At 33.8% G+C, this 20,887-nt stretch overlaps 3 protein-coding genes across 6 annotated transcripts; 2 read left to right on the top strand and 1 right to left on the bottom strand.

Moving 5' to 3' along the window:
• The first annotated feature begins 6,737 nt into the window (after positions 1-6,737).
• On the top strand, positions 6,738-9,382 carry LOC122276618. The gene is made up of 2 exons (XM_043086482.1): positions 6,738-7,061; positions 8,808-9,382. Exons 1-2 carry the CDS (start codon positions 6,824-6,826, stop codon positions 9,146-9,148), a joined length of 579 nt encoding a protein of 192 aa, XP_042942416.1. The 5' UTR covers positions 6,738-6,823; the 3' UTR covers positions 9,149-9,382.
• LOC122276619 (acyl carrier protein 3, mitochondrial-like) lies at positions 9,305-11,398 on the bottom strand. Of its 3 annotated transcripts, none has more exons than XM_043086487.1 (3): positions 11,243-11,398; positions 9,983-10,191; positions 9,305-9,716 (listed from the first exon to the last, which is right to left on the bottom strand). In XM_043086487.1, exons 2-3 carry the CDS (start codon positions 10,178-10,180, stop codon positions 9,525-9,527), a joined length of 390 nt encoding a protein of 129 aa, XP_042942421.1. In that variant the 5' UTR covers positions 10,181-10,191; positions 11,243-11,398; the 3' UTR covers positions 9,305-9,524. The 3 variants fall into 3 exon arrangements, with proteins under 3 accessions (XP_042942421.1, XP_042942420.1, XP_042942417.1); XM_043086486.1 differs by having other exon boundaries at positions 10,777-11,373; XM_043086483.1 differs by having other exon boundaries at positions 10,977-11,373.
• A 4,370-nt stretch (positions 11,399-15,768) lies between these two features.
• On the top strand, positions 15,769-18,784 carry LOC122275337 (SNF1-related protein kinase regulatory subunit beta-2-like). 2 transcript variants are annotated; one of them, XM_043084354.1, is made up of 5 exons: positions 15,769-16,281; positions 16,359-16,501; positions 17,551-17,729; positions 17,829-17,991; positions 18,302-18,784. In XM_043084354.1, exons 2-5 carry the CDS (start codon positions 16,439-16,441, stop codon positions 18,656-18,658), a joined length of 762 nt encoding a protein of 253 aa, XP_042940288.1. In that variant the 5' UTR covers positions 15,769-16,281; positions 16,359-16,438; the 3' UTR covers positions 18,659-18,784. The 2 variants fall into 2 exon arrangements, with proteins under 2 accessions (XP_042940288.1, XP_042940287.1); XM_043084353.1 differs by having other exon boundaries at positions 15,770-16,501.
• The last annotated feature ends 2,103 nt before the right edge of the window (positions 18,785-20,887 follow it).

Below are 20,887 nucleotides of genomic sequence, written 5' to 3'. Positions count from 1 at the left end.
ATTGTAATGGAACTGATTAAAAGCATACTGTTAGATTACAACCAACACAGTACTAATTACACATAAATTCGAGTCCATCACAAAGCTCAAGGATTCCACTAGCAAGTTTATTTAAAATTGATCTCTAATGTTCCGAACACATAGCTTCCTCTATATTTTCTTTGAACGAAATACTTTTTCTATAAGTATTGTTCAAACGAAATACTAACAGGAATAGCTAGTTCCGAACCCATTTCCTTGCTGCTATCGGTGAAAAAAATGACTGGCTTTGTGATCAAATTTGGGAGGACGCTATGGATTTTTAGTCTCAGCCCACTTTATTTTAAAAGCAAGTAACGTTGGCAACCATAAGTTAATATCCCATTGGAGGCAAGCCGAATCCGCTACAAATAGAGAGGGGTTTAAAACTCAGGTATGTTAGGAATTTGGACCTCCAAATTCACCTCCCTTAGGATCTACCCTTTGCAGGCATAACAAGAAAAATAGAGAAATAATAACAACACAAGAAATTTACGTGAAAACTCCAAAACAGGAGAAAAACCACCAGACCCAGAGAAGAAAATTCACTATGTGAAAAATTGTTACAATCACACAATTTTTCTCCTCACCACACCCACAAAGCTACCCCACTAATAAATCTTTAACTCTACACCTCTTCCCTTTTTACAAAAGGCTAATAGAGGAATTTAACTAAAGTCAAAAGTTACTAGATAAGCTTTCAACTGGTGCACTTAAACTAAGAGGCTAAGCCTCTTATTTATAACCTAGCCTAATGCATATTGGTTTACATCCCACCGGTGTGGGACTAAAAAAAAGACATAAAAGTCAACAATCTCCACCTTATGATTTTGACTGGTCCCACAGTCAAGCTCCACCTCAATGAAGATCTTCATAACTTCCGCTATCATGCTTCACCATAAAAGCATACTCACTCAGAATAAACCAATTCCAAGCATTTCATTTCGGCCCATGTTGAAAACAACCTTGCTGAAAATTATGGTGTAACTTCCACATTTGGCTCTCCTGGAAGTTCATTAGTCATCAACATGAATTTCCACTACACACCCTGCATCAATGCCAAACCAATGCCTATGTGCAAACTTGTGGACCCGCTAATATTAACACATCCTCTATCATGGCAACTTTGGGAATTAGCGGCATGCCATGAGGATGTACATGTCTCTTTTTAAAGATCAAAATCTTCCATGGAAAAAGACACAATATTAGCATCAATACCAGTATCTCCATTTACTGACTTGAAGCCACTTGCCGAACTTGCTCCAGCTCTTGGACAATTTTTCTTGACGTGCCCAGATTGTCCACACTCCCAGCAAACTACTTTCTTCTTCATGGAGTTCTTCATCTTCTCATTCCCGCTGCTACCATTACTAAGTTCTCAAGTGGAATATTACTTCCACTACTTAGTCTTCTCTCTTCAGAAAATATTTTACTGGTAACTTCTGAAAAAATAATTTTCTCCTTCCTATGTATTAAAATAGGTTTCATGTGCTCATAAGAAGGTGGAAGAGACCAGATGAGTCTCAAGGCTTGATCCTCATCATCAATTTTAACTCCAATAGCTTCTAGCTCAGCGACAATGCCATTGAGAACACTTAAATGATCTGAAATAGTTGTACCTTCACTCATCCGCAGTGTATGAAACTGCTCCTTCAGGTACACACGATTTGAGACGCCCTTCGTCTGATACAACTCTTCAAGTTTTTCCCAGAGTTCCTTTGCCATAGATATTTCATGCACATTTGTAAGAATATTTTTGGCTAGGCACAGACGTATCGCACTTGCTGTTCTCAAATCCAGATCCTCTCAATCTTCATCGCTCATTTTAGATCTACTCCTTTCACCAGTCACACTAGTACCAGTGCTGACTTCAGGTGTTGGTCTACCCTTCAATGCCTTGTGTAATCCTGATTGAATCAAGACATCCTTGACTTGTACTTGCCACAAGCCAAAATTGATTCTCCCATCAAATTTCTCCACCTCAAATTTGACAAAATTTGAAGGCCTACTTCCTGACATTGCTTTGATGAATTTTACTGTAGAAATGAATAGTACCTCACTAAGTCAGTTCTCAGAAAAGATTAAAAGGTCACAATGGACACACTTAAAATTTTCAATCTCCTAGACAGAACCTCCTTAGATTGTACGTATCCACACTACCACACCAAAACTCCACCCCACAAAAAGAACCTGGTGGCTCTGATATCAATTGTTGGGAATTTGGACCTCCAAATTTACCCCCCTAGGATCTACCCTTTGCAGGCATAATAAGAAAAATAGAGAAATAATTACAACACAAGAAATTTACGTGGAAACTCCAAAACAGGAGAAAAACCACCAGACTCAGAGAAGAAAATTCACTATGTGAAAAATTGTTACAATCACACAATTTTTCTCCTCACCACACCCACAAAGCTACCCCACTAATAAATCTTTAACTCTACACCTCTTCCCTTTTTACAAAAGGCTAATTGGGAAATTTAACTAAAGTCAAAAGTTACTAGATAAGCTTTCAACTGGTGCATTTAAACTAAGAGGCTAAGCCTCTTATTTATAACCTAGCCTAATGCATATTGGTTTACATTCCACTGGTGTGGGACTAAAAAAAAGACAAAAGTCAACAAGGTAGTCAGAAACACCTCTAGACTGTTGCAGAGGAAGAAGAAAGACCAAAACAGAAACATCAAGAAGAAAAATGAAAAGAAAGCCCAACCTGTGAAACGGATTTGCCGTGGGAATAAGGGAGGAGAAAAATAGGGGAGTGAGTATCCTGGTAATGGAGTAGCTTGTACCGTCCATCTGACGTACTTGAGATTGCGCATTCGTCGCGGGTGAAGATAGACGTCGCCGTCATCGATGCCGCCGTAAACACCTTTTCCGTATCCGTTATTCCCATCGTGCATCCTCACCTCGATTCTTTGTAGTTAAGCAATAGTGAAGTCAGTTCTTTGTAGTGAGTTCAAATTTTGTAGCCGTTAAAGCAATATTAGTGAAGGAGAAATGATAGTGTGCCGCTAGATTGTACTGTTGTACCCCTCATCAATTTAATTTTTTTTAATTTAATAATTAAAGAAATCATTTTTAGTATATTAGTGAATATTTTTATTTTTTAAAATATCTAAAGATGATAAAAAAAAATTAGATAAAAATAAAAGATTGATTTTACACTAATAGTCACTTGTAACAGTAAGCTGCAAGCGGAATAATAGCGTTACTCATAATTAGTAAAATAGGAAGCGAAATGCATACAAATGTATTCGTTTAATTTTATGATTTTCTTGGCGTTAATATGCTAGTAATTCTAAGCTGAGCATGGAACCCAAAATCGCATTACATTAGGTTTGGAAAGTGAGAAGGGAATTTTTAGTTTTAGATAAAAGTTTTAAATATTATATTTTAATATTATTTTTATTTTAGAATTTGAAAATGTTAAATTGTGATTTAAAAAAAAAATTGAATTGTTTATTATATTTTACATAAAAATTTTAAAAAATTATAATGATAAGATGAGATGAAATGAAAATTTTATATTTGAATTTAATTACTAAACCTAACGTGTCCAATTGGCACGAATCCAGAGGTCTATATATATAAATAATCATTGAACGTACAGGTTTTTGGCATAACCCAACTTCGACCGCACTCAAAAATAATGTTAGTGGCTAGAGATAATCATACACAAATAAAAATAATGAGGGCAAGTGTAAAGTCTATCGAAGACCCATAAAAGATGATAGCTTGCCATAATAGGAAGAAATAGAGAAAGAGATGGTTTGTTTCATACAAAGATTGATTAGATTTTTTTTTTTTTTTAAATTTATTTTTAAGTTAATGCGTAGAACATATCATCTACATCACTTAAATAGTAAGATTTAATTTGTAATATTTAAATTTTAAGATTTTTCTACTAAATCAAATTATGTCAAGTAAATTTTAGATTTATTATGTGTGTTATCTATCCTGGTTTATAAATAGAATATTGCAAAAAAATATTGGAACATAAAACTAGAAGACAAGATAGAAAGTAAGGGAAATAAACTTAAAAGAGGGAGAAGAGGCAATATAATATTAGAGAGAAGGATTGCTTCCTTTGAGATTTGGAGGGATTGCTGGACAAAAAGAGGGAATTAGAGAGTTTCGAGTTTACTTTTGAAGAGTATAGTGATTATAGATAGCTTAGTATGAAATGAGAACTTGTATTCAATTATGTTTAAAATGAATTTTACAATCAAAACTCCTTGGCATAGGCCTTAGCACCGAACTACGTAAATATCCGTCTTCTTTATTTTCAATCATATATCATTAAACAAACAATGAGTGAACGCTCAAGTATACCACCATCAAGAACCATAGCGTGAGATAAGAGAGCCATCTGACCATACCATTGAGGCCAAAAAATGCATCAACATATCTTCACCCTCAGTTTCGATCTGACCACCTCAACTCGATATTGGGAAATTTGTACTGATATATACCTCCAAGCTACCATCCTTTCTACAAGGAGACATCCAAACCATCGGGTTGTAGTACTCAATATTCAGTACATCTCATTTTAGAGACAAATGGAGAAGAAAAATGACATATTTTTATACCTTGAAATGATTGAAGCAAAATTATCTAAATAAAAAATAGCATGTAAGTCACCTTTACCTACTTTTCATCTATCTTAGCGTCAAAATTTGATAACATGAAAGGATGGAATTGGAGTACTAAACATTTGAGTTGATATTTATAATATATTATTGTGCAATTGACGATTGATAGGTAGGGAAATTAAGCCCAACTTTTTTCTATTCTTCTGCAAGTTTTTCCTAAAAAGATCAGTACAACCACTATAAGATGGTTTCCATTCTTATACATTTCATGCTAGTTCTTGCCTTAATGATGATGATCATGCCTGTAAGGTCCCATCAAAATTAAGGTGTGATTTAGGCATAAAACCACTAGGCACCATGTCCATGTCCAACTATTAGTGCTAAAATATAGCTATTAACTTCTTATAATTAAGCCATTATGGTGCAAGATGCTATTCTGTCCAAATCCAAGTGTTTGTTTAACTATCCGAGGCAATTTTGTACATTAATACATCAGGTCTAGCTTATTTGTCACTACTTTAAGTAGATGTGTTGCTTGATCTCTGCAATTTTTTATCCCTGGAATGGTGAATAATTAGTTAATTCTAATGCTTTGATATTTCTTTATAAACAACTTCTGGTTTTCGTTTCAGGAAATGAAGATGTCCCAGAAAAGCAATTTGATATGAAATTTTCGGAATTAGTTTCGAGTTAATTTTTAGAAAAATGACACCATTTTCAAGAAGGAAAAATCTAGTTGCTAGTAATTCTGCTCACCAATACGTACACCATCCAATGTGATTGATCGGAAAGTAGATTTTATTAAAAATAGTATCTATTTGAATTTTGAATATAAAAGCATAAACATTGGTACATAGATTGGTAGACAAATTTACTTGTACATAACAAAACTCTTTCAAGAATTTTAATATTATTTTCTTCCTTAGTTGTGCATTAAAAAAGAACCTGAAATTGTTGAGTTATGGAAATTAAAAATCTGCATAATCAAATTTCAAAAGCTATATTTCAAGTGAAATTTTAATTTCATTCTCAGAGGTCAGTTCCATTAAGACAAAGTTCATGAAATTCTATATTTGGGTCCAACCTTGCATATTTACATAATCCAAAGACCACTGAATTTTAAGAAAAAAAGGCACAGCCGCACAAGTGTTCTTCCATATTTGTATAAACTATTTTCATAATTTCATGATCTCTTCTCTCTCCCTCTGCCATAGTTTAATCAACAATATTTTATATCAGTAAAAATCTAGTTACAAGCACAACTACACACTAATATGTACATTAATATAATATAATTACTTAAAAAGTAGATTTTATTTAAAATAATGCTAATTTAAATTTTGAATATGAAGGAATCAGTATTAATATACAATTAGTATGCAACTTTACTTATATATAACAAAACTCTTTATTATCAACTTGCTTGCTTACGACTTCTTTTAACAAGTTTTCCAATTGGTAGAGAGGCCACTATATATGGTCACTGATAGGTAAAGGTTTCCAAACTCTGCTTTGCCGCTTTGCCCCCCTCACCAATTTTTGTCAAAAAAAGAGAAGAAAACGTACTAATGAGATTTAAATGGAGCCACCCAAAGAAAAAGAAAAAAAAAGCCCCGCACGAATCAACCCAAGTTTGCAGAAGAGTTTTAGGAGGTAAAGGCAGAGTATGCAGATGGGGATAGTTGGGGCAGGCTTGAAAATGCAGATCGAGAGACAACAAATTAACTTGTTCTTCTCCGCCAAGGCTACAAGACGTGTTTGTGTGTTTAAAGCTTTGGTGAACGAATTGTATTTGCCAATTGGAAGGACTTTCATATAAAAAAGAAAAAAAGAAAAAAGAAAAAGAAAAAGATGGATAAAGAGCACGTACGTACGTAGGCAATTAAGAGTAGGCTACCAACCTTTTCATTCTAATTTCTAACTTCCCTTTCGCCAACTTCCAAGCCAAAGGCCCCAAATGACTGGACAGATTGATCTTATAAACCGATTAAAGAGCTAGCTAGCGTAAATATTTGACATTCCATCCAAGTTATATATATATACGTTAAAGAGGGTTAAGGTTGTAATATATGGCCCTCAAAGGGGCATAATGATAACAAAAAACATTATAAATAGATAGGTAGGGGGGCTCGTCCATTGCTGCTCCATATCCGGCCAACGTACGTGAAATTAAAGACAGAGTAGTCTTAGATTTCAAGAACAGAAAGAAGATGGGCAACTTTTTCGGCTTCCACTATCTGGGGATATTCATTTTGTTCATCTTCTTCAGTACACCAGGGTCAGTAGCCACCCAGGAAAACCGATTATTCGAACTGTCCAGCCGAGAAGAGTTGGTGCAAATGGCTGGATATGGAGAGGAGAGGCTCTCCACCGTGCTAGTCACCGGTTCCATTCTCTGTGAGGCATGCCTGCATGGTGATCCTCATATTCGTTCTTGGCCAATATCAGGTTTGTAACTGCATATTGTTCATGATGATCGCTATTGCCTCGTACGTACTGTCTTTATGATATTAGGCTCCAACGCTCGATTACCATTTTTTTTTTTTTTCTTTTTACTTGTTTTCTTCTTATAATATTTTCGTTGTGAAATAACTGGCCTGGGATTGTAATGTCCTGTGTGTGTTTTGAATTCATCCTGATCTCAAGTCTCCTCCACTAGACGTTCCTTCGATTCATGGCTGTGATTCTTATAAACTAAAGCATAATCCTCGATCTATCAGAATAAAAAAAAAAAAATGTGATTGATTTTGTGTTTTCTGATGATGAAAACATGATCCTGATGTCCAGTCTTTAGACTGCCTATGCGAGGGACTCCATTGAAATAATAGTATGAATAAGGCATGCTTTAGTCCTCAGCTATTATCATGCTAGGCCTAGGAATACTTGTATTGGCGGGAAGTCGGAAAGTCAGATCAATAGAACAGAAGAAGTTACAGAACGCTAGCTCCTGGCCAGATGAGAAGCCCCTATAAATTTAATTAAATGCTTAATTTCATGACTTTTAAGGGGTTCTTAATAAGGTGACATGACTTAGCTTATCAGCAAACTAGTTTTTTTATATTTGAAGGGTGCAGAACTGCAGAAGTACTGAATAGGAAAAGGCTTCTCTGCCTAAGTAAATTGGTTGATTTTGTGTTAACGTGTAGAAAATTATTCTTTAAAGCTACCCTTCTTCACTTATATATCTACACGACTACAATGTGCTTGTTTCCTCCGATTTGGCAAAGTCTCCTTTTGATCCGTACGAAAATATTAATGATCCATCCTCTTCATTTTCAAAAGAATGAAGATTGGAGACTTTTTTGGTCCGAAGATCAGAAAGTAAACCCCCTCCCACCAAAAAAAAACCTATTTCCTTCCGGAAAAGGGAAAATTAAAATGGAGATTCCAGATCACAGCATCTTCTCTCAATATGTACTAACAAGCAAAGAATATTTATTATTTTTTTTCTTTTTTTATTTTTATTTTAAAAAAAAAAAAAAACTGTTTTGTAGTTGTGAATTTTTTTCATGGAGGTAGTAATGCAGAAAAAATCATTATATAAAGAAGAAAATCCACTTAAATTTTTGTTTGTTTTGAACCTCTCAAGTAGAGAGAGAGAGAGAGAGGGAGAGAGAGGAAGTAATTAAAAACAACTGTGAATCAATATTTACGAGAATAAATGTTAACGTCGACCTAAATGAAAGCAGAAATTAACATCATTTGCATTAAAAATTGTCTTGCCATGAGTATAATTATGTTGAAACATCCATTTAGTTTCTAAGAGTTGAAAAGGATATATTAACCTAAATGCGAATTAAGCAGAAACAAACCCATTTGCATTTTAGAATATTTTTTCATGAATATAAAAATGATGAAAGAACCATTTTGTTTGCAAGAGTTGAAAAGGATGTATGAGTTGAATTTCAAGCAAGATAACCGTAGAATTGAAGTTGAAGATATAGTGTCCAATGAAAGAGATTTATATGCAAGAGTCCCAACACTTAATTTTGCCTCGGAGCTATGTTTGTATATATATACATGGGTGCATATTCAATTCTAGGCTTTGAATCATTTTCGTATCGGGGGGTACATCATGATCAGAGAATTTTCAATCATTTAAAAATTAAATGGTAGACAATGGTTAAATGCCTATTATCATCATATATGTCGTCATAATCACAACCACTATCTGGTTCACTTCAAAATCTGCAGGTGCCATGGTGGCTGTCAATTGCCATAATCACGGCCGGAAGTGCAGATCGGGAGGGGCACAGGGTGTCACTGATGAATATGGAGATTTCATTATTGATCTTCCTTCCCACCTTCATTCAATTCCCAACTTAGAAAAAACATGTTCAATTAAAGTACTTAGAATACCAAAGAACTCGCCCTGCAGACCAGCTTCTGTCAGGAAACAAAAGGGAATAATACTATCATCGGTCGGGAACAGCATCCGTTCTTACAGTGCAGGAAGCATTAAGTTCCTGCATTTGACTTCTAGACCACTGCAAGCATGCGTGAAGGGGAGTGGTCACAAAGAGATGTTATGGTAGAAATGTATTTGGCAAGCAGGTAAGTAAATATAGAGCGCCATGGCTCATTCGGATGATGCTTCAGTCACAGCATTGAACCATGGCTTCCAAACCTCTCCATCTATAAGTTGTGAGAGATGCATTTGTAAAAAGCAGAATGATGGCATACACAGTATGTATGTAAGTAATGGTGTGTTCAATAGTTATAAATAACTAAATGAGATTTCTTCCGCAGAAGAAATTGGAATTATTGAATTGCAGTTTCAATATGAGAATTACAAAAGAATAGAGAGATTGACCCCACAGAAATTTTGCACCCAACTAGCTAATGTCAAGAAACCATAGAAGACGAATCCTTGAGTAAATGCTTGAAGGGACGATAAAATTGAAAACCAAATCAGGATTTCTCCACAACTTTTTGCTCAACTCCAGAAACTATGTACTTTGCAACATCAGCACAGCAAGTAAGCTTATCTGCATTATCATCAGGGATCTCAATGGAGAATTCTTGCTCAAAAGCCATAACAAGCTCTACCCTGTCCAAGCTGTCCAGGCTCAAATCTTTTTGAAAATCAGCTGTATCGGTAACCTATTGAAGTGTTTAAGTGAAAAAAATAAAAAATAAAAAATAAAAATATAAATAAAAAGGAAAAAAAAAAACATTAATTTTCTTTGATCATGGGCTAAATTTTGTGAAAGCATATATCTCAAGATAGAACATTATCCAACACGCAGGATTGTTCAACATGCAAAAGATTATATACAGTATAATTTGCAATTTGTTGTTTCCGCAAAAATTTAAGAGGGACACATAACACAGTCCATAAAAAACTTTGGAAGATAACTATCAATTACCTTAGAGGCATCAATTTTATCAAATTTCTTAACCAGTTCAAGAACTCGGTCCATTATTTGATCAGGGCTAGTTGTTGTTGATGAGCACATCTTGCGGCTCAATTGCTTGAGCACATTCCAATTGTCAGTTAATAACCACCTTTCAGCTGACACCCCCACCCTCACATGCCTCAGGATGGAATCTCTTATACTTTGCATTTTCAGAAGAACTGAGAAAGCAGGAAAAAAATAATTATAGAAAGGATATGGGTATCTAAACAGCAACTAGTTAATAACAAGAGTAGAATGAAGAAAGGAACTCAGAAGTTTGAACCAGTCAGGAAGGTTCTCAACATCTAAAACGCTCATTTTACTCTTTATAAGTACATCTACAATACTCATATTATGCAAGTAAATGATGTTTACAATTATGACAAACTTGACTTAGCTCGGACTTATACAAACTGCAACATTTTGGCCCAAAGATTTAACTCCACCTAAAGATGTAGCCTACGCTCATATGTGGCAAGTAAGGTCTAGCATGTGAAAAGTACTTGATCCATCACAAAATACAAGAGGTTTTACCAGAAGTGGAAAATACCAAGAACCTACGGAAGAATATTAACTTCTAGTAGTTTTTAAGCATTGCATGCCTGTTGGTGATTCGGACCACAAAACGTATCTTACGATACCACGGAAACTGCCAGGAAACTGCTTGGTAAAAAGTGAATGCAAAACAAGCAATTGAAATTTGCGTGTGCGAAACCTTTAACTTAACAAACTAAAAAAATACATACTGCTAATCAATAACATACATGACGTGGCAAAACTATTTGGAATCAGTAACGGAAACTTCCCAGTTAATTATACAGCTTTTGTATGCTCTCTTCAATAGCAGATCCTGGAAGTTCGATCAAGTTGCTTTTCTATCCGGAACTTTCAGCTAAAGCGGCTTTGCTCCTCTTCTAAATATCACTAAAAAAAATGAAGGTACTGTGGGAAATATGAGACTTACAGGCCGGCGAGGCTGAGACGGACGACGTGTCGGACGGCAGCGGCAAAAGAATTTCTACGGAGAGAGGGAACGACTGAGAAAAGACCCAAGGGGGGGAGAGAGAGAGACGAACGGAGCCGGAGTAATTACCGGCGTGGATATCGGGATCGGACGACGGTGGCGTGTCACGGAAACGAAAATAGAGAGAGAGAGAGAGAGAGAGAGAGAGAGAAAGAGAGAGAGAAGGGAAACGAACAGAGAGAGACAAACAGACGGAGAAGACTTACTGTGGAAGTTGAGAACAGCGGCAGTGAGACGGGGACGAGAAAGAGAACGGTAGGGGACGGACGCTGCGGTCGTTATGCATAGGGTAGCATTTCATCGCCGGGTAAAGAGGGGGGGGGGGGGAGGTAAGGTGGGAGACGTCTCAAGACGAGTAGAAAAAAATAGAAAAATAAAACAAAATAGGGTTTTTGATGGACTTGGGCCGGGTCACGACTTTATGTGTGTTTTATTGCTTCAAAGAAGACTTAGCTAACACAACTGGCTTCTATTTACACCGTCCAAGTCCATAGAGGTGAACACTGAACAACGCAGAACCAAGTGCGCCTACGGCCCATGTAGCAAACGAAAGTGTCCTGTCACTTCTAGTCTACTTAGGTTCAGTTTGACACCTTAAAATTTTCCTATCAAATCTAAAGGAATTTTTGTTATTTATAAGTCTTATAAATCACACATTATGTAATTTTTTTCATTTTATTTAGTTTTATTCTTCTTAAAATAATTAAAGTCTTCTATTAATTATCTATATACTACACATTTGGTAAAAGAAAAAAATTAAAAAAATAATAAAAACAGTAATATGTGGTGTAAGAGGCTTATGAGTAGAATTTTTCAATTTAAAATTCTCATCTCAATATTATAATTTTCTCAAATCTCTATATAAAATATAATAAATAATTTAATTTTTTTTTAACTTTTTTAAATCTCAAAACAATAATAATATTAAAATTTAATATTTTAATATTTTATCTTAAAACTTAAAATTCTCATCTTACTTACCTAACCGAACCTTAATATCATTATTGTTATAATTGTCATTACTTAAAAAAAATGTTATAATTGTCACATTAATTTTAAAACAATGTTATATGTCGATGTTAAATAAACATTATAACTGTAAATCCATATTTTCAAATACCAAAACACACTCCTTCAAAAAAAAAAATACTAAAACACACTAATAACTAGAAAGATACAATTAAAAATTGTGGTAAGTTCTTGGATTAACGCAATCTTCCTCAACCTAGTTAGTTAGGGGTTCGAGGACAATTCCACAAAAGAGTATGCAAATAACTTATAGATCTTTACGGGTTGTAATTACGGTATTCTTCTGTCATAAATAAAAGTTTATTAATAAAATTAAGACGAAATTGCTACGTGGATGGCTTCTAGCTCTTCTTAAAAAAAAAAAAAAAAAAACTTATAGATCTTTACTCTCCAATCTTTCGCTTGAATGGTCTGTCGTCTGCTCTTTGTTGAGGAACTCAAAAAGAAAGAATAATGAGTTTTGTTATATATAAGTACAGTCGCATATTAATCTGTGTATTAATACTGATTCATTCATACTTAAAATTTAAATTAATATTATTTTTAATAAAATCTACTTTTTGACTAATCACATTATATTGATGTACAGATTAATACATAATTATATCAAGGACAATTATATTTTTTCAAGAAGAATAGAGCAGTAGATAGAAACAATCCAGGCGGCGGCCATATTTGAAACAAAATCTAAAAATAAGCAAAGGAATCGACACTAGCAATACGGAGTATCATTTTAGATAGCGGTGCTAGACTCTATCACAACAAAGAAACAAATTCAAGGAAGCCGGCAGGAAATTACGGAAAACTCACGAGCTTCGCTGTGCTTGGCTCTTTCATTCGGTGGAGATGGAATTGTCTGCTATGTACGTTATTTATGTGTTTGTTTTATTGCCTCAAGATTATATATATAACACACCTGGCATCTCTTTGCGCCGTCCAAGCCCGTGCGGAAGTGAACATGCGCCTACGGCCTATGTAGGTAACGGAAGTATCCTGCCCCCTGTAGTCTGGTTAATGTCACTAATGATGTAATTGTTTCGTTAAGATCTGATTTTATAAAATCAAACTATTTATCTCCTTTCATATAATTATTATAAATTTTTAAAATTTTTTTATAAAATATATTAAATAATTTAAAATGTTTAAATTTTAAAATAAAATTAATATTATAATAATATTTTATTTTATTTTTAATAAAATATTTCATCTTATTCCATTTCATATTCTTTCATCTAAACTATATAACTAAATTAGAACTAATTTTAAAATAATATTATCAGTCAATTAAGTAAATTTTACAAAGAATTCTAATTATAAATCTATATTTTGACATACCAGCTACGTCAATTAATAAATAAAGTTTTAATTGTATTAGATTAAAAAATTTCTCATAATATATAGTATCTCAGCGCACCAAACTTACAAGGAGCATGATATTAAGTCATCCTTTAATTACAGTTTAGATGATATATTTTAGATAGTAGTAAGATTTTTAAATTAAGATGAGATAAAATAATTTATAAAAAAATATATATTTAAATAATAAAATGAGATGAGATAATTTTTATTTTTTAGAATATAAAAAAAGTGTAGGTCCCATAATTTGGAGAGTACCCATTTACTTGAGATTTTGCACAATTCATTTACTGTTTACTTACCATTTCTATCTGTTTTATACTGTTTATTTATTGTTTTATACTGTTCATTGTCAATTTTATATTATTTTATAATGTTTTATTTACACCGTTTGGATAGACAAAGCCTTTTGTACCATATAGCTCTAGATCGGGCCTAACTCTTTTTAATTAGGTAGAAAAGAAAATTTTAAAATTAAAATAAAAGGTACCTTTGCTAAAAAAAGAAAAAAAAAAAAAGGTACTACAAATAGCCATCAACATAAAATGGGGATCTAACTACCTGGTTTCAATTTTGTGGAAGAAAATATTTAACGCGAAAGTTAATAATTTTGGTAATAAAGGAGAGAGGTGGTTGTTGTTTGTTTCTTTTGTCAACAAAATAAAAAGTAGGGCTTTAGTTCCATATCGTGTCTTTAATTAAATCGGCAAAAGTCGTGTCATGAAACAGGTGAAAGTGGTTGGAAAATGAATTAGGGTGTATTTGAACGTTGAGAAGTGTTGAGAAGAATTATAAATAATAATAAAAAATAGGTAAAAAGTAATAAATAGTAATAAAAATAAGTAAAAGGTAATAATAAAATAATAAATAGTAGTGATAAGTGTTGAGGAGATTTAAGATACTCTTAGAGGATTGAAAATGTGGACGACAGATAAAACCTCTATCATTTTCATTCGAAATCTTTCGATTTTACTTTTGCTGGACGGGTGAGAAAATTAACGGAAAGTAACAATAGTAATGAGGATATAACGGATACATTTGGGATATTTTCAATTAAAATAATATGAGGCTACTAATGTACTATTTCTTTTTTTATGATTGGTCTGGTGATCTTCATTATTACTAATACTCTATATATATAAATATCTAAGAGATAACACTTTCTACTTAAACAGAGACACAACCTCACTCTTGATAAATTGAGAGGATTCAACCTGTACAGACAAACGTTTGAGAGATGAACTATTTTTTTATTTTAATTAACAATAATGAAACTAAAAAGGAAAATAATAAAATAAATGTGAAAAAGAATGGATTATAGTTTGGATCAATTTTGGTAGACTCTGAAATATGTGATGACTTGTGAAGGTAAAACACTTAACTTTTTTTAGCCACAAATATCATATTTGAAAGGTCTAATAGTAGCGAATTCAGTCACCTATTACTCGTGTTGAGAAAAGTTGTCGGAAGGGATGGTGTATAAAGACCACACACAGATGTGGACTATGCGTGAGAATCACGTGCAGTGATTTTTATAAAATTACTACTTTTTTCTAAATAATTTTTGACCTGTAGATCTATTTGTGCCGTGTATCTTTTGAGAGTTGTCGAAAAGTTGTAAATCTTTTTTTTTCGATTACGAAGATAGTAAAATAAAATTAAATAAAAGAAATATTGATAGGCAAAATATGTGAAAGGAAGAATTAAGAGAGAGAGAGAGAGAGAGGAGGAGGAGGAGGAGGAGGAGGAGGAGGAGGAGGAGGAGGAGGAGCAATGTTATACGATGTTTTATGCCTAAATTCATCGGCGGATGTAGGAGAGAAATAATCTGTAAATCTCATGAGATGTACTATTGTCTACCAGTACGATTAAAATTTAAGACTGAGTATTGTAACATTTATATAGTTTTTAAGAATTTTAATTAATGGGTAAATTTTAAATTAATTATTTTAAGTTCACGGTTTTTATGGCGAATGTTTATGTTGTGATTGATGTGATATTACTGCATTGGCTGCCATGTTTTTTTTTTTTTTTTTTGAAATACTGCCATGCGAATTTGTAGAGTAATGAAGTAAAAGTTTTTAGACTTTGCCCACGGGCCACAATAGATATTAAAAAAAAGAGTAATGCTACGTATAGTTATTTTTATGTACTTTTTGTATACTTTATTGATATGATTGGTTGGATTAATTTTTTTTAATATACAACTAATTATATTACTGGAGTGTACAAAGAAGTTCGCAAAAATAACTGCATATAGAATTTTAAAAAAAAAAAAAAGGGGGCGGATCTCCTACAACCGGCAAAGCAAAAGCAAATGATTTCTTGGGTTTTTCTTTTTATCGCAAACATCAATTTCTTTCAATCCTATCTTTTAATCTTGTCTGGGTGAACCCAAATGCTGGTTCCGCGACACAGAAAAATTTGGAAAAAAAAAAATTACGAGAGAATAATCAGGATTTCGAGAAAAGCAAGGAAAGAACTTTGTCAAAATGATGACGTGACGTCCATCCCCACTACCTAAAACATCATATTCACTGGACCACCATTGGAAATTTGGATCTTCCAAACTCGTCGGAGGTTATTTGAACTGAGTATTTAATTAACATTTCCTCCGGTTTCACTTTCTCCTTTGTGCTTCTTAGTGCTTGTCAAAAGCCTTCTTATTTTATGTTTGTAATTGTTATTTTTTGTTGTTGGTATTATTAAGTTTTTGTTTTGTGGCAAAGTTCTCCAAAATGGGGCTTGTAGAAGGGATTCTCTTTGCTGGGATGCTCTTGGTTTTTCTTAATTCATAGTGGATGCAAGTATAATTGTGTTTTTAACTTATTGTGAGACACACTTGTATGAGGTTCTGCAGGTGGGTTTCTTTTCTTTTCTTTTGTTTTTGTTTTTTGGTTGGCGATAATTAAATGGGTAATGTGAATGCAAGAGAAGGTGGTTGTAGTGATAGTTTGGAGCAAGGAATTGCAGCACCAGTAGAAGCTCATGGTGTCTCTGTTTCTCCTTCTGACTTGATGGGTCAGACCCCTCCTCATAGCCCAAGGGCCACCCAATCACCCCTGATGTTCACTCCTCAAGTGAGTTCCTTTTCTCTTTATCTCGGCATCCGTATTGGTTTCCTGTTGCCTGTGCTAATTTGATGTAAACTTTGGGTAGGAGACTTGAGGTTTGGTATCAGTTATTGCCAAGTGCAGTTTTTTATTTTTATGAGCCAAGTTGAGTTTTTTAGACATGGGGTTTTATGACTCGGTGATTAATGTTAGTGCCAAGCAAAAGGGTATTTGATCAATCGGTTAAAATGGTGCTGTAAATGTTTCCTGGGTGGTGATGGATTATTATTTAGCATAATTGAAGTGAAAGTAGTTCGTTTGAGATCTTTGGAGTTACCTTCAATATTGCGTCCCATGCTTCCGTGGGCACACGTTACTTTAGTTCGATGAAAGTCCAACTAGAATACTAGTGTTTAAAAGGCCCTTAATTATAGATTTTCCCCATGTTAGCTGCTCCATTTAACGGAAGAAAACTTTGAGTGCTTTTACCTCTTGCAAAGTGCTTCTATGTTAGTTTATGCATTTAGAGTATGGTTTATGTGATGCACCTGTACTTTAGCTGTCTGAAAGTAGCAACGAATGTCAGTATATTATCACTTCTAAGGAGGCATACAGCCTTGGATGGAAAAAATAGCACCTGAGTGGAGAATTTCGATTTTTCTCTCTGTAGGAATTGACTTTCTGATTCTATCCAGCTTACAACCAAGATGACCTTATATTTATTAGAACTTTGACAAAAGTATATCATTCCGTTTTCGTTTTGCTGGGTTTTTCTGGCCTCTTGGGAGTGTTGCCGTGGAGGCAGTGCTTATAGGGACATCATAGCATAAAAACTTCTGTTATACTTTATTGGGCTTTTATACTTATGTTTGATCTGAGGTCCCTTATTTACTGATAAAAGAAAATTATCTGAGGTCCCTCAAAAGCATTTTAAATAGCATTGAATCAATATAAGTAAATTCATTCCTGTTGAATACCTAACATGCTTGAGCAGAAAATATGTTGCTATGAACTGCATATGCATGTGCCTCTTGTTCATCATGCCTTCCCCTTTTTCTTTTTTGTTCTGCTTCCAGGCCCCTGTGGTTCCATTACGAAGACCTGGTGAGATGTACGGTTCGAGCCATTCATGGATGCAAACTGCTTCAGGGTATGAAGGCATGTGCAGGGAGCAAGGAATTCCAATAATGATTACATGGAGCTATGATGGCAAGGAAGTAGCTGTGGAGGGGTCATGGGATAATTGGAGGACGAGGTCCAAGAAACTCGGTGCCTTCTTTCTTTCTCTAAATCATGCACATGCTTCATAAACTTCTATGTAAACATCTAACATTCCATTTATTTTGATCATCAGAATACACCTGCAGAGGTCAGGAAAAGACTTCATTATAATGAAAGTTCTACCATCTGGTGTTTACCAGTACAGGTTTGTTGTTGATGGACAGTGGAGGTATGCCCCTGACTTGCCCTGGGCCCAAGATGAGGCAGGCAACGCTTACAACGTTTTGGACTTGCAGGTTAATATCTTCTCCGTTTTTCTGGTTTATGCCTACATATGAAATGAATGTAAAAGTTGTTTAGGGAACATGCATTAGTAGTTTATCTACGGGGACTTTGTTTCAGCAACTAGGATTTGCATATGCTGACTATGTTTTGGGTCGTTAAAATATGCTGACTATGCCTATACATAGGAGTTGCATACGCCGACTATCTATGGGGACTTCGGAAATTAATGTTGGCTAGACTTTAGGGAAGCGACTTTCTAATTTAGACTGAAGTGTATGTTTATTAATGTAACTTATCAAGCTGTTTTGATTTGATGTACAGGAGTATGTTCCAGAAGACATTGAAAGCATTTCCAGTTTTGAACCTCCAGAGTCCCCAGAATCAAGTTATAACAGTTTGCCACTTGGATCTGAAGATTTTGAGAAGGGGCCGCCATTGGTGCCTCCACACTTACAGATGACTCTGCTGAACGTTCCTGCATCGAACATGGAGATTCTGCCTCCTTTGTCAAGACCTCGACATGTTGTACTTAATCATCTTTACATGCAAAAAGGGAAGAGTGGGCCGTCTGTTGTAGCACTTGGGACAACTAATAGGTTTCTAGCCAAATATGTGACGGTGGTTCTCTATAAGTCTTGCAGTGGTAAACATACATTACATCTATGTCAACATCTGTAATCCTAAACCCTTTTCATGTATTTAACATATTAAGAAGCAATGTTATTCCAATAGGTAACTTTGGAAGGAGCATCATATCAAATTAAACTATTTCACTTCGCTTAATATGCAATTGCTTGATGACCATTGATCGAAGAATTTTTTACTTGTTCTTGTTCATGATTTTCTCTTTTTTACCCTTTTGGCAATGCCAACCGATATTTGTCTGTTACTTCTTGTTTTAAATTTGAGTATTGCTATTGGCCATTTGAAACTCGCCGCTTAGATGACCCTCTTAATGTGGCAGCATCACATAATGTCATGTGGTGTAACGCCCTGTGCCTGGATGGATTGGAAAGTTACTACCTATCACCTATAATCATATATCCCAAACATAAATATCATTCTCAAAGACTACAAAACACGAAAACTTAAATTTATCTACTTCAAATTAATGCATAAATTTATCCACAAGGTCATCAATATGATAAATCCAAGAAACACAAATCTATGTTGCCACAATCTCTGGTAACCCCAATCATAACATTCAATTAATTACATAAATATCAATAATCCATAACAAATTGATAACCCATCTACCAAATAAAAATTCTCTAATCATCAATAGTACCCTTAGGTACTCAATCTTCCTATCCTTAGCTAGAATTGCTCACAGTCACTATTTCTGGCCCTCAGCTAAACCGTCAACATCATCTGAAAATACTATAAAGATAAGAAGGTAAGTTATCAAACATCTCAATAAGCAAAGAACATATATTAGTATGTAAACATGAATCTTTTTAGACAGTTCAGAATGCAGAAACAAAACATTTTAATTTCAATACACAGATCTCAAAACGTGTTATTAAAAAATCAGAGCGACATTTCAAACTGTTCATATTCAAAAATCAGCTGTTCATATTCAAAGACCCTTTGGTATAATATAACTGAACATTTTCATTTTATCATATACCATGTTTAAACCCGTGGTAGGGTTATACTATCCCCGGTTGCCAAACTAGGCAGTATCAAAATATGAATCTTCCCCTTATTCATTCTCGAAACTCCAAATGTGCACACAGAAAAGACAACGCAGAAAACTATTTTATTCTCAAGTGGATGCACTCATATCAGAGAAGTTGATACCAACCATATAACATAATCAGAATATCGTATCAGAACCAAAATCAAAATTAGAAATAAAATCAAAATATCATGCCAAAGGTTTTTTAGATGCCACCTCATATCAAAATAGAGTACTAAACAAATTCATATCATTTTTACATAATTAAAACAAATTTAGAGCATATTCATATAACATGTAAAATATTTTCAAATTTCAAATTTTCTCTTTTGCGCAATTTAGAAACAGTATGCCAAAATTTTGCTCATGTATACACTAGTTATGTTAGAAAATATTCTCTTTTATACTAATTTCATGAGTAATGCAGAATATATAATTAAGGTTTTTTTTGCATTTCTTTTCAACACATAACATGCATATCTTTTTATAAAATCGATCTCAGTTTATTTTCTTTTTATGCAAAGTTTAGCATAGGAATTCCACTTACTTGACTCTAGTAACGTACTTCCTACATTTTGGGACAGTAACCTAGTCGTATCACGATAACCTAAATTAAAATATTTGTACAAAAGTTAACGACTAAACTGTTAAACCCAAGGTTTCAAGTTTCATGTGATTATAAATCTATACATGGATTTTGATGATAACAAATGAATTTAAAGAATAAAAGAGTTTCAAACTCAAGTTGTCCACATAATATAATCAAGCATATCAAAGAACCAAACATGAGCAAGAAGGAAACAAGTTCACATTAAAGTCATAGAGTAATGTTGTAAATCTCTTAAAATTCGAAATTAGGATTAATGCTCAAAATTAATATTTATCATAAAGCATTAAAATACATTTTTCATATGTACATGAATATTTTTGAAAATTAAATTTGAAAATTTTGAAAGATGATTGATTGTCATCTTTTACATGTGCATGCCTTGATTAAAGGGTTGAACTTTGAAAATATTAAAGATGATTAATTGTCATCTTTTACATGTGCATGTTTTATTTGAATATTTTCAAAAGTGATTGATGTTTTTTTAGACTTATACAAAAGGTAGATGATTTTGTTTGAAAAATTTGAAAAGTAAAGTGTGCTCATTTTGTCATATACAAAAAGTAGAAGATTAGGTTTGAATTTTTTTGAAAAGGAAAGTGTGCTCCTTTTGTCATAT

The sequence above is a fragment of the Carya illinoinensis genome, chromosome 9 (genome assembly GCF_018687715.1).
Source record: "Carya illinoinensis cultivar Pawnee chromosome 9, C.illinoinensisPawnee_v1, whole genome shotgun sequence".
Taxonomy (NCBI): Eukaryota; Viridiplantae; Streptophyta; class Magnoliopsida; order Fagales; family Juglandaceae; genus Carya; species Carya illinoinensis.
Note: the sequence above shows the minus strand (reverse complement) of the source record. Positions and strands in the feature narration are given on the sequence as shown.